The 12,995-nt window shown below is 32.7% G+C and overlaps 1 protein-coding gene across 2 annotated transcripts in view; it reads left to right on the forward strand.

Annotated features, from left to right (window-relative positions):
- Positions 1-12,995, forward strand: part of LOC113499879 (alpha-N-acetylgalactosaminidase) — a 62,999-nt gene that overhangs the window by 25,223 nt on the left and 24,781 nt on the right. For both annotated transcript variants that reach the window (XM_026880459.1, XM_026880460.1), the window contains exons 2-3: positions 8,600-8,957; positions 10,928-11,102. In XM_026880459.1, coding sequence (XP_026736260.1) covers positions 8,785-8,957; positions 10,928-11,102 — 348 coding nt within the window. In that variant the 5' untranslated portion in view covers positions 8,600-8,784. The remainder of the gene's footprint in view (positions 1-8,599; positions 8,958-10,927; positions 11,103-12,995) is intronic.

Genomic DNA, 12,995 nt, shown 5'->3' on the forward strand with positions numbered 1-12,995 from the left:
TAATTCGTCTTATTGTCGGGAGTAGAAATTAATCTCCTATCAACTTTCAATAACTTGAAAGTTACCAAACATTACGAAATATAAACGTGAAGTTTTACTAAGTTCTATAGATACGAGATTTCAATTTGTTTTCGAGTTATTGTCAAATATGTTTCGTGCAACAAAGAACGTATCGTTAACAAAATTAATAAAAATAAACAAATGACGTTTTGGATAGCACTTACTATTCATGTACAATCGATAGCAGAAACTTTATCATTTTGAGTGCTTACAAGGTATTGTATCGAATGTTTGACATAATGCTGTTATTTATTTCGAAACAAACTGTGTGTCCAAACCTCCGTTATTTTGTAAATATGGTCAATTTTTACGGCTTATGCAAATGGTCAAAAAGTGTACATAGTACCTAATGAAATATTATTTTACTTCGAACAGTGACTATATTTAGAATTCTTACATAATTTGACATAATGTTGTTCTTTACGTGGCAAGGTCACTTTAAAACCTTTATTTATGATTTACTAAGTTTTCTCAAACAAGTGACATGTAATTTTACTTAGCTTCAAGTATCATCAAACAGACAGTTTTATTGATGGTTTATATTAAAATAATACCTTGGACTGTTTTATTCGAAGCAATTTTTTTTTGTTTTACGCGACAACTGACGGACATGTTCGTATTAGTTTCGAAACTAATTCTATTTTTACAGTCAACATTTAATTACAAACAATATTTTTTTTCTAATAAAAATAAATCCATTAAAAACAAAAACTCGTTGAAAATACGTTTTTAAATCAACAGAATTAAAATCACATTTTCATTTAATTAATTTGCTACGACTTTTATGAACGTCTGTACTTAGTAATAACTTATTCGACGTAACAACGGGCCGTGTTACACTTCGATCCGGTTTCTTACATAAAAATTACGTAAAGCGTGGACACACGAGCGCGACCGGATGCGTATGCGCACGTTTTTCATTCATTATTATGTGTACACGTGACTTGGTCTTAGGGAATTCATAAATCACATATGTACATTAGAGTTGTTAATTTTTAAATTAATTATTATTTTGCAGTAAGTAGTTAGTATATTATATGGTCTTATTAAACGAGTAAACAGAAAAATAGTGTTATGAGGGATCATGTGTAAGTTTATTTATACCACAATAACTTTTGAATACCTTAAACCGATTATAATGTCTCGGGTATCGGTAGAATCCATAAATCAAAGCAAGTGACATTGGTTATAAGGGTCTTGAAGAAAAAAAAAACTAATTTTGGCGAAGATAGTAATGTTTTTTTTTCAATGATCAGCTTAATAAATCTTAATAAACATCACATACATACATTGTTCTGAACCCAAAGTATGTTGCTTAAGCACCCGAGGCAATGTAGAAAATAAATGTGAATTTTTACATTGCCCCGACCGGGGATCGAACCCGGGACCTCAGAGCTACGACACCTTGAAACCGGTGCGTATGCACTCGACCACGGAGGTCGTCTAATAAATCGACTATACTAAAAAAGTATTACAAATGCGCATAGACTTTGACTACTTCACAATTTCATACACAAAACAGTGGATGAGCGGAAATAATCATCATTGAATATCTAAATCAGGAAGAGATAGCTACACGTATGTTTATAAACCTAGAAGCAACTCTTCATAACATCATGGAGAAACGCAATAAATCCACTCTTTTATTTTCATAAGATGACACCAGCTACCACGAGCCACAGAAACATAGTCTTAAAGAATGTTAATCTTTATTAAACAAGATTTCCTTCAGTTTAAAAACCTTACTGTAATGAGTCAATGTTGTTGAAATGAATTCCTTGCTCGAAGCCACTACACTTAATTGTGTGTGCCCTAGTAAGCTAGCATGTCCAGTAATAGTAATGGCTTGCAACACGTACGGGATTTCAAATTGCTATTGTACTTTAATCGCTTGTAATGCAACTGCTATTAATTGTGAATTTCAGCTCATTTTCCATTATACACTGTTATTGTGACATGGAAATAGCTAATTGGTAATACTCGTTCAAAGGACTACCGTGATTAAATTAATGGTTTTTAGGTAATTTCTATAATTGAACTGATTTACGTAATTCTTGGTTCCTGGGTTAGGAAGGTTAAACTGTGTGTGCTATGTCGTCGAAAATGACAATTTTATTAAAATGGTTGCTTTTTTACAATTGACGTAAACTGTGATAGAAAAGTTAGATTTGTGTTTTTCCAGTTCTACCTGGAATCATATTTGACATCTGCGTTAAGTTTTTAAACAAGTTGTGTCGAAAAATAAATCAGACGCGATTCAAACCTACACTTATCTAGTCTTTCCATAATTTGTATTGAATTACAACTACACACTTTGCAAATGGTCATATAAATGCAATGTCTTAAATCACTATTAACCTCAATATAAACTGATCGTTAACATTTAAAGAACTTTTTTGTTTCATACGACAAACAGGTAAAAAAATATACAAAACTCATTATAATTCTCACGAAACTATCATTAACAATAGTCAAATCTTTTGTATTGTGATGTTGTTAAGTATTTCTCCCACTCTCTTGCATACTACTTAAATAATTGTAATCATTTACATGTCATCGTGATTCTAGTATAATTTCATAATGGGTACCTGTCGCGGCTGTGATGTTGCTAAATGTAATATAAAGATGTCTGACCTCGTTAGCGGATGATAGACCTGTCTTTCAACATAATGAAGTGAAGATTTTCTTCAACGTTTGTGTTGTACCGCGATAGTTGGTATATAGGCAATGGCGGGAGATAGGCAACGTGAATGTTTTTGAAGAGGTTTTAGTTTCGCCGTGGAGGACTATAGATTGAGAATAAATGTGTAATGTTGAGTTCGAAAAGTAGCAAATATAGTTAAATGACATTTAATACTAAAACTTGATTAGTTGACAAGCTTCCTTTATGATTTATGATTCTTCCGAAAATTATTTCATGACAGCTCATGAATTGTTGATTTTTTTGAATTTATACATGGATTATCGCTATTATGTGACAGCAACCACTGCGTAACTTCATTTTCGCTTTGACTAAAATTAATTGTACCGCCAAGAGTACACATTTGCACACTTCTTATATTACCCTAGCTTAATCTAGAATTTGACAAACAACGAAAAGAAGACGGAGACAGTGGTCTGCGATAGCATTGTATTCAGTATAGCTAGCATGTCAAGCAGTCGGAAGCTTAGTTAAAAGTAACCATTGAAGGTGTAGTAATGACGCCACTGCGACTGCAATTATTCTGCAACTGTTGCAAGTTCATTGCACACTGCAAAATAGAGCAATTATCTAGACGATCACTTGCAAAATGCATAAAATTAAAAAAGATCCAGTATTCTAATTTTAGTAAAGTGTTCTTAAAACAATGAAAAATTATCTTCAGCTACTCATTTAGCAAAAAATGCCAGTCTTTGAATTATTTAGAAAAAAAAAACAATTTTGCTTACATTTTTATCTTTCAAGACTTTATTACTCACTTATCTAAACTGTTTTTTAAATAAACGCTGAAATTAAAAGTAAAACACCTTTCTAACACGACAATATCTCTGTAATAGGCCTAATGATGTTAATTGTGTAAGATTATGAAAGACAATGTCTTAACAATAGGGCTAGTTTAAGTATTAGTGTAAGACAATAGAACTGTTTTAACGACGGTAGGCCGGTGAACGAACCATGTTAAAAGGACAGAGTAATCTGTTAACTCTTTACAGATAATATATTTATCTCTACTCGTATAGAGCGCGCGGTAAAACTTGGCCGTTCGGGAAAAAAGTAAAAATTTGTTAGAGCGAGACCAAAGCATATCGTTACGTTGAGTGAGATAGAGACGGAGATATGTCGTAGTTGTCTCCCGATGTACCAAGCTGTTGTTGTATTCTGAGTAAATCACCGTTCGAATTCAACCTCAGCTGATTCTTAGACTCATTTTGTTTCGAAACTAATCGAGCGATCCCGCGAAAATCGCTTGAGTGTGTGTTAAATAAATGAGAGTTCGTCTAATGAAAGTTACATGAAGATTCTGATTGGCAATTAGGTCGCTGATAAAGCTGGATTGCAGGAACTTACAAATGAGCCTAATAGAAGTGATGGTGGCGAGATAAAGGTGTAAACAGGCAGATGTGAGTGAAAATTCGCGAGAAGCTTGCTTCTTAGACGAAAAGGCCAAAAGATCTTTCGCCAGTTGAGGTACATATGACGAATAATACAATCTTAAGATTTATAAATAAACACAGGTTTATAAATAAAGCCTAATCGATTAAATTATTTTCAATATTAATGTAGTAAGTAGTGTAATTTCTCAGTCTCAAACTTAACTAATTCAGAAACTAATAACAGTTTGACACTGATTCATCCAATTCAATTAGTATTGGATGAATCAGTGAAATTATAATTATAGTTGAAAAAGTGTATTTATAATAATAATGCAGTGGAAAGCGACAGCTAAAATGAAATACATCCAGTTTTTATTACATTAATGAAATTTAATCTACGATAGCATATTTTAGAAGAGTTGATCACAGCTACACTTGATTTGGTCAATATAGATACACAAATGTACAAATTAAGCCACAGAGTAACACTTTGGAACTCAAATTATATTGGACAGCACCCAGTGTCGAACACCCTTCACCGTTCCCTAAGTGCTCCCCTGCTTCCCCCAGCAGTATGATCAGACCACCTATCTATTTATAACGAGTAACTCCGTGTTTCGGCAGTCACTTTGAATTGTGGGTCCCGGTTCTTATTTATTATTTATTTATTTACTTATTAAGCAGTTTACATTAACATTTTCTTTTATATAAAACCCCACAAAACTGTTGGCACAGTTTGTCTGTGGGGATGATGACTAAAACTATTTAATTTATTAAACTTATTCTATCTTAAAACTACTACTACTAATATATAATTATTATTAGTTTTATATGTCTTTTTTTAGCAGTAGTTATGGGTAGCCGTGTTGTCCAGATAAATGGTTTGTGGTGGTCAGATAGTCCACCGCTCTTAGTAAAAATTCGAGTAGACTGGACGCCGATCCTAGATCCCTAGAAAAGGCTAGGGCAATGACGATATGGTTTTAATATTGACATCTAAATACTATTACTCAATTTGTCAGACAGATTGTCTGAAAGATCAAGATAGTACGTTTCAAGATTGATGGTCAATTCTCACGCTTTTATAAAGATTCTATTGATCTAGTCATAAAGTCTAAATTATGACATATTTATTCTGTATTGTTATTTTCTCGTTATGTTCTATTAATTACAAAAGCAACTGCTTTTTTATTATCATTCTTTTTATTGATACTGAGAAGTATCTGCATTTCAAATTGACATTATAATTACGTTTTATCTCTTGTTAGCAAATAGGGCAATATATTTTGAGGTTTAAACTTCCTTTTGAATTTGGTATTAACATGATGAAATGTGTGGCAGGGGAGGTTAGAAACACCCCTTGAAGCGTGCTAGTAAGTGACGTCAAACGAGATACCCATCATTTTTTGTTTTTGTCACAATGCAAGAAATATGCTAGTTGCAATACATTGTACAGCCGCCAAGCTCGTGTTTCAAACGTGATATACGATCGCCAGCAATGTACTACACTTGCACGAAAATTCACGTATCGTCTAACTGGACCCTAATGCTCTGGTACGCTCCCACAACTGTATTTATATTATTCGAAGCTCCATGCAATAGCATAATTGCTAATTTGATAACAAAGGTTGTATTACATACGTTGTGATCGCGTGACATTCACAGATAGGTAATTATTATTAATTTGTTCTGATTATTCTTTTATATCTTTCGTTGTTTTTACAGCAATTTTCTTGTCTATTTTTTCTTGTATTGCCGTCTTAGTCACGAGTGAACTTGATTCGTATTATTTGCCTTGATAGTCATAAACGTGACTGAAATTTTTTGATTTAGTCCGAAGGGTTTTTATTTACTAATGTATTGCCGGACTAGATTAAAAAAACGACTCCCTCCGAAAGGAATCCAATCCTTGTGTCGCGTTCCGTTTTACAAACATACAAATCACATGCACAAAGATACCCAGAAATGTCTAATTTTCTTTGTGTGTTCTTTTAATAAGTAAGTTTTTGTATCGTATAGATGTGATTTTGACGCTTAAAAAGTCTGACAACCAGTCTAACCAAGGGGTATCGTGTTGCCCAGGTAACTGGGTTGAGGAGGTCAGATAGGCAGTCGCTCCTTGTAAAACACTGGTAGGTAGCCGACACCAACATAGTTGGGAAAAGGCTAGTTGGGAAAATAATTATTTTGATTAACAAGAAATAACTACTTATTTTTTATGGCGGACTTACCAGTCAACCTTTCAATTATCCTGTGCTAAAAGTTTTTTTTTATGTAAATCTATCTTTTTAGCCAATAATGCGCGCTCTTTAAGCGAAAAATGTGCAGTTACGCAGCTTTCGAAACCTTGAAATTAAATTACGTTATTTACATAATTAAAGATTGACGTCATTATGCAATATGCAATACCTACTTAAACCAAAACAATAAATGAATATAAAATATCTAATACAGCACTAAATATCTCCAAATATTAGAGGCCGCTGCCTTAAAGGATGTTTTCTTGTTAATTAAATTATTTAAATAAAGCATTGCAACGAAACCTGTGAACAACTTTAGATGTTTTTTTTACTTACAAAAAAATTAAATTATTTACAAAATAAGTATATTTTCTTACAAAGAAAATGAAATAAGTAATTACACAATTTCAAAATTATAAATGAAATGCAATAATCTTATCCGACCTCACACTTTTCGCTATATAAAGTTAATTAATACAAATATCGACCATTGAAATTATATTAAACTTTTCACACATACATGTTAATGCTATATAAAGTGAGCAAATCATTGGCACGGTAGTCAATAAACAAAATTTTTAAAGGCCAAAGCTTTATGCTAAACAATTTTTTTTGGGTTTTTCATCCTTTTTGAACCATTTTGGCTTCGATTACATCATGTTATAAGTAAATTAGCAATTCATAAATTTTTATCGTTCGTAACGGTATTTTGTGGTTCAAAAACCTTATTTATATTTTCAATAATGTCAATAAAATTTATAATCTAGTTTTTTTATGGTTTTTGGAATACGTTGACCTTATAAGCGATATTGGTTGGGATTTCAATAAAAAGGTGGCAGTCTGATTTGTGGTTTCGTTGTGTTAACACGTATAGTTTGTCTAGAGGTATGTAAAAAAAGGTTTTAATAATAATTAAAATATGTGGCTACTGGACAGGTATTTTCTTAATTTGTTTATTAGAATCTTGTTTTGTTGACATTCTTGAATATTTCATGCACAAGTATTTTTAGACGGTTGATCTCATTAAACTTTTTTATTTTATAAATATAATTTTACTGTACTTTGAAACTGAATTCCTTTTCAACTGCTGGACCGATTTGAATGCTTTTTGACTAATTTGCAATTGAAGCAGGAATTAAGAAAGAAAGAAGTTGAAATGTTATTTATTTACAAGGATTTATTTTTAAACAGTAAAAATATTGTATAACTAAAAACATGTAAGCTTATCAAAATTCTGGACCTTTCCAGCAGCATATTGGCTTAATAAGTTTTTTTTTAATTGTAATTTTTGCAATCGTGTGACCCACTTACAAAGCAGTAAAATAAATATCAACCCATATGAACTACGCAATTTCATGGTATTTTAAATTCACATCACCTGTACTATTAAACAGGAAGAAAACTAACGTTCTTATTTGGTTTTGTCTTGCAATCATACAAAAGATGAGTTGTAATGTACTACGTGTAATGAATATCGCTTTCACGAAAGGATTTCATAGTACGAGGGTTGACATTTAAATCGAATCCTGAAATAGATATCGTATTTATAAGTGTTAAGGTTCATTTTTGTAATTCATTATCTCGGCCAAGGTTTTTAATCGCTTATAACCCGTCTATAACTTGATAATGACAGATCTGTGACCTCTAGAAACTCTAGATGTAAGATATTATTACGATATAATTACATATGTGATAACAGCTTGTTTTGTTCTCTGATGCAGCTATTATCTGAGCATATAATTTCTAGACCTTTAACTCGGTCGTGTGTGGTATAACAGATGTTTTAATAGGCCGGTATTCATCAATGATAACTGAGCATTGCCGTATTCCTTTATCGAATGAATAGCGACCTTAAAAACGTATGTATAGTTTGCTATATGCTTCACAAACACTTTTCGCTGTGGAAATTGAATAAACAAGAACGTTTTCAGAAAGATAGTGTATCAAATCAAAATTTAGAGGTGATATTTTAAATCAATACTGTTACCTCCTCTCCTGGTATATATACTACTTTCATGTAGCTATGTAGGTAGTAACGTGTAACGTGGTGAATCATTTTACCCTCCCATAACAAGTTATCACTTCAAAACTTAGTTGAAATTATGAAGCCGTATCTCAATAACTTCTGTTATAGCACGAATTTATCTAGTTCCGATATTTAAACTTATTCAATAAAAACTACTTTAAACTAACGCAATATTAAAACCTCTTTTTTTTTGTTCCAGATAAACTCCGGAAGACAAACTCCATCGCACCGACCTCCTTACTGTGATAACAAGAAATGTCATTATCAATCTGACATCAAAACATCAGCTGTTTTAGTTCGAACAAAATCGGACAGTGAAATATGCGGATAAGTTCCGAAAGTAGATAGTATTTGTTTAAATTTGTTTTTTTTTTAACTGGTGTGATGGCGTTATGGAAGTCAGTGGGTCTGTGGACAGTGTGTGTGGTGTTATGCCTGCTCGGGAAGATATCAGGGCTGGACAATGGCCTGGCCTTGACCCCGCCTATGGGCTGGCTAGCTTGGGAACGGTTTAGATGCAACACCGATTGTAAAAATGATCCGGATAATTGTATTAGGTAAGTTTTAGTTTTGATAGTGAACAGAGTTGTTTGTTGTATATTTAATTTACTAAAAATATAGTACCTACATTTGATATTGAAAAAGGTTAAAATACCTATAGGTTTTTTGACAACGGTTCTGCGCTTGGTATTAAAAAAACGTAAACAACACAAAATTCTTAGATATAATAATTGATTTTATCTGATGAAATTTTCTGTCCCAGAAATGCTATTGACTTATTATACCAGGGCTTTGTTACCAAAAGTTCTTTAAAATCTTATACTTTATAGTTCATACATTTTCAAAATATAATAATTCTATGCATTACCCATTTTTGCCCGCTTTTAAGGCAATATCTTTTAATATTTATGTGCATAAAATGCAAGTACGTAGAGTCAATTTATTTTTAATAGAAACCGAACTAAAAAATAAGTTCGCCTGAATCGAGCGAATACACTACTTTCAATTTTAAATATTTTAGGGGAAAATTTGCCCGAGACAAATTTAACCATAATTTTTGTATGTACCTACTATTTATATTCGCCCAAATTCATTTTTAAATAATTTTTAATAATTAATTTCTCCTACGCCAGCTGAAGGCAAATTCATTAATGTTTTTGTTTCCTCCAAGATGTTATTATTCTACAGTATGTATATTGAAATAGATTTAACTTAACACGTCGTTAAAGACGGTAGTTCATCAAAGTTCATCTCATTAGGAAGAGCCTTGGTTATATCCGGAAATAATATCCGATGGCGATGATAATAACATAATAAAATAACAGCAATAAATATTTATAATTAAAATGTGATGGTGTCAACGTATTAAGTTTTTATCAAGATATTTATTATTGATTAATTATAATACGTCATTAGTTACTTTTTTGCTCCTAGTAAAACTTTTTTTTTGGTTTGTTATAACGCTCGTTAGGAATACTATCTTTAATTTGCTGTTTCAGTGATTTTCTATGAAAAATCCGTGCTCAAGTCCCTTTAATAGTTTACTAAAAAAAAAAATTCTCGTATTGGAGTAGGTAGAGTTCTATGACATGCTTAATGAAAACTAAACACTACTATAGTTTGCATACAATTTTGCAATTAAATCTCAAACAGGATTGGACCTTGCGACTCCTAGCTGTACGTACCGGCAGCATCACTAACTACGCTACTCGCCGCCACTTATCTGAGGTTTAAATTTTAAACTTTGTGTAACTTGTATCTAATTGCGCTTTCTATGTTATAAATAAAAAAGAAACATAAAAAGTAGTAAGACTTCATACATGACAACACAAATAGAAATAAATAACAAATAATGTATCGCCTTTCCTAACTCTTAAATTACTAGAACACTTATATAATTTCCTTTAAACAGCTATCGGATGCAACAATAAGTAATGTTTCCCGTAAGCCGTTAGTAACACTTTCTTGTTTAGAAAGCTGTATCAAAACTGAGGCCCAGTATTCATGAATGCTTTATAAACCTCTTGGACCTAAAATGGCTGTAAAGTTCCTACAATCAAGAAATAAACGGTACTTCTTACATAGCCCATAAAAGTTGGAATGTAACGCACTAGAATTCGCTCTACGGTGTATTTTTCGCGGTTCTTGTGTTGCTTTTGCATGTCGCCTCAACTATAATAACAACGAATTATTTAAATAATGAATCAGAATATCTATTATATTAAAATTATCTGGTCAAGGTGTACGTAATTGAACTCCTCGACAGATGGTCAGACGAGATTTTAAATCACTGTATTCCCTTCATTTTTGGTTTACAAGCCAAAAAAATTCAAATTCTCATTTTTTTCTCAAATACCTTATTCCTTTGTACTCAGTTTATTTCGTACACACTCCACATTAGTGCCTTCATTCTTTCCATTTTCAAACATGACTCATGAACTGAATATCAATTAGTTTACATCATGACGCGACTTTTTTGCAACTCCTTTTCTCTCAAGCCAACTAAAACATGCTCCCTAATCCACAGTGACCGTCTCTTCCGTACGATGACGGATATCCTGGTATCTGAGGGTTATGCTGCAGCTGGCTACGAGTACATCAACGTGGACGACTGCTGGCCGGAGCGCGAGCGTGACGCCCGCGGCCGGCTCGTGCCCGACAGAGAACGGTTTCCATACGGCATGAAGAGCTTGGCTGATTACGTAAGTGGTTTTTGATAACCTGATTTTAGTATTAGGACTAGAAAGGCCTTTGTCCGGTTTTGATAACCAGTGTGATTTTTGCATCTGGAATCAAATGTATTGAAATAAATTTTAAAATGTATTAAGACGACCTCCGTGGTCGAGTGGCGTACGCACCGGTTTTAAGGTGTCGCAAGCTCTGAGGTCCCGGGTTCGATCCCCGGTCGGGTCAATGTTAAAAAAAAGACATTTCTACATTGCCGCGGGTCTGGGTGTTTGTGTTACCTTCGTTGTATCTGAATTCCATAACACAAGTGCTTTAGCAACTTACTTTGGGTTCAGAACAATGTATGTGATGTTGTCCGCATTTATTTATTATTTATTTATTAAGTCCCCACATATAAATAACGATATTTTAGGAGCTATGTGAACTAAATTGTAACTTTTAGACATGGTTTATTATTTTCAGACAAGATATAAGCGGGCGATACCTATGAGACATTATTTTAAAAGTATTTAAGTACATAAGCACTTATTTTATTTGCATTCTCTTAATCAACTACTATAATCGACCTTTGTGAAAGACTGAATAAGTTCTCAAAGTTTGCTGATTTGTTTCATATGATAACTTATCTCTTTGCAATGGCCTAAACAGGAGCAAAATACTCTATTACTTATATAATTTATGACGAATATTGGCATTCGGCTTTCCCCGTTCAATGTCTGGAATAATACCTAAAGGAGAAAGTTTAACAAGACGTATTTATTGTTTTAAGAAAGTTGCTAAGTTTAATGTAAATTATTTTCGATTGCGTTTGTTGTAGTGTCGAGTCGTTATTTCACGATTGTCATATTTATTGGTAGAAATTTTAGTGATGGAAATTAGTTTTGGTGTCGAATATTTACAATTACTGTTTTGGTATCATTCTATTTAATATGTATGGTCTGTTAAATTAGTTTAGTGTTTTGTAGAGCGATTTAGTAGAAAAGTATAAACGCTACTCGCTTTAATTTTTAATATCGTATCGGTAGTTTTCAATTATTCTTTCCATTGCCATTAAAATTAAATATTAATAGACGAAGTGTGACTGGAATAAAAATCAGTCAATTGCGAGTAGCACTCACGACATATCCTACGGCGGATCCTTGACGGTTTCACAGATATAGGTATGCTACAGAAAACCCAATTTATTAAAAATGGGTCATTCATCAAATTTCTAACTGTACGAATCGTTGCTGAACCTTGATTTTTGTTCTTTTAATTTTTCATTATAGCGGCAACACAAGTCTATCGTCTAACTGTACTGTTTTTTACCCTTTGGGCACGTAACAATAAAACGAACGCTCTTTGACACTAAGATAATGAAAACCAGGATTTAAAAACATAATTACCAGTCGCCGTTATTTCGCGTGTCTATAAATGACTAATCAAATAATATTATCTTCTCAAAGTACGGAAACTAGGATTAGCATTTAAAATGTAATAATAAATAGCGATGATGTAAACAGATTGCATGTTTGCCTCGGATTTGTAAAGGATTAATCATAGACAATAGATTGACCGGGTCAATATTATAGCATAGAGTTGCCATTCGTTATGGTACATATTATCATTTTAGCCTTAGCTATCATTATTTAAATTAACGTGACTCATTTTATGTATAAAGCTACTACATAACAGATTTATTATGTATGTCATTATTATGCATTATATTCGATAATCTTGGTTAAACTAAGGGATGTCGTGTTGCCCAGGTAATTGGGTTGAGGAGGTCAGATAAGCAGTCGCTCTATGTGGAGCACTGGTACTCAGCTGCATCGGGTTAGACTGGAAGCCGACCCCAACATAGTTGGGAAAAGGCTAGGATGACGATTCTAAAATTTAAATTTACTGGACTTTATGATACATTATAA

Source organism: Trichoplusia ni, chromosome 13 (assembly GCF_003590095.1).
Source record: "Trichoplusia ni isolate ovarian cell line Hi5 chromosome 13, tn1, whole genome shotgun sequence".
In the NCBI taxonomy this organism is placed as follows: domain Eukaryota; kingdom Metazoa; phylum Arthropoda; class Insecta; order Lepidoptera; family Noctuidae; genus Trichoplusia; species Trichoplusia ni.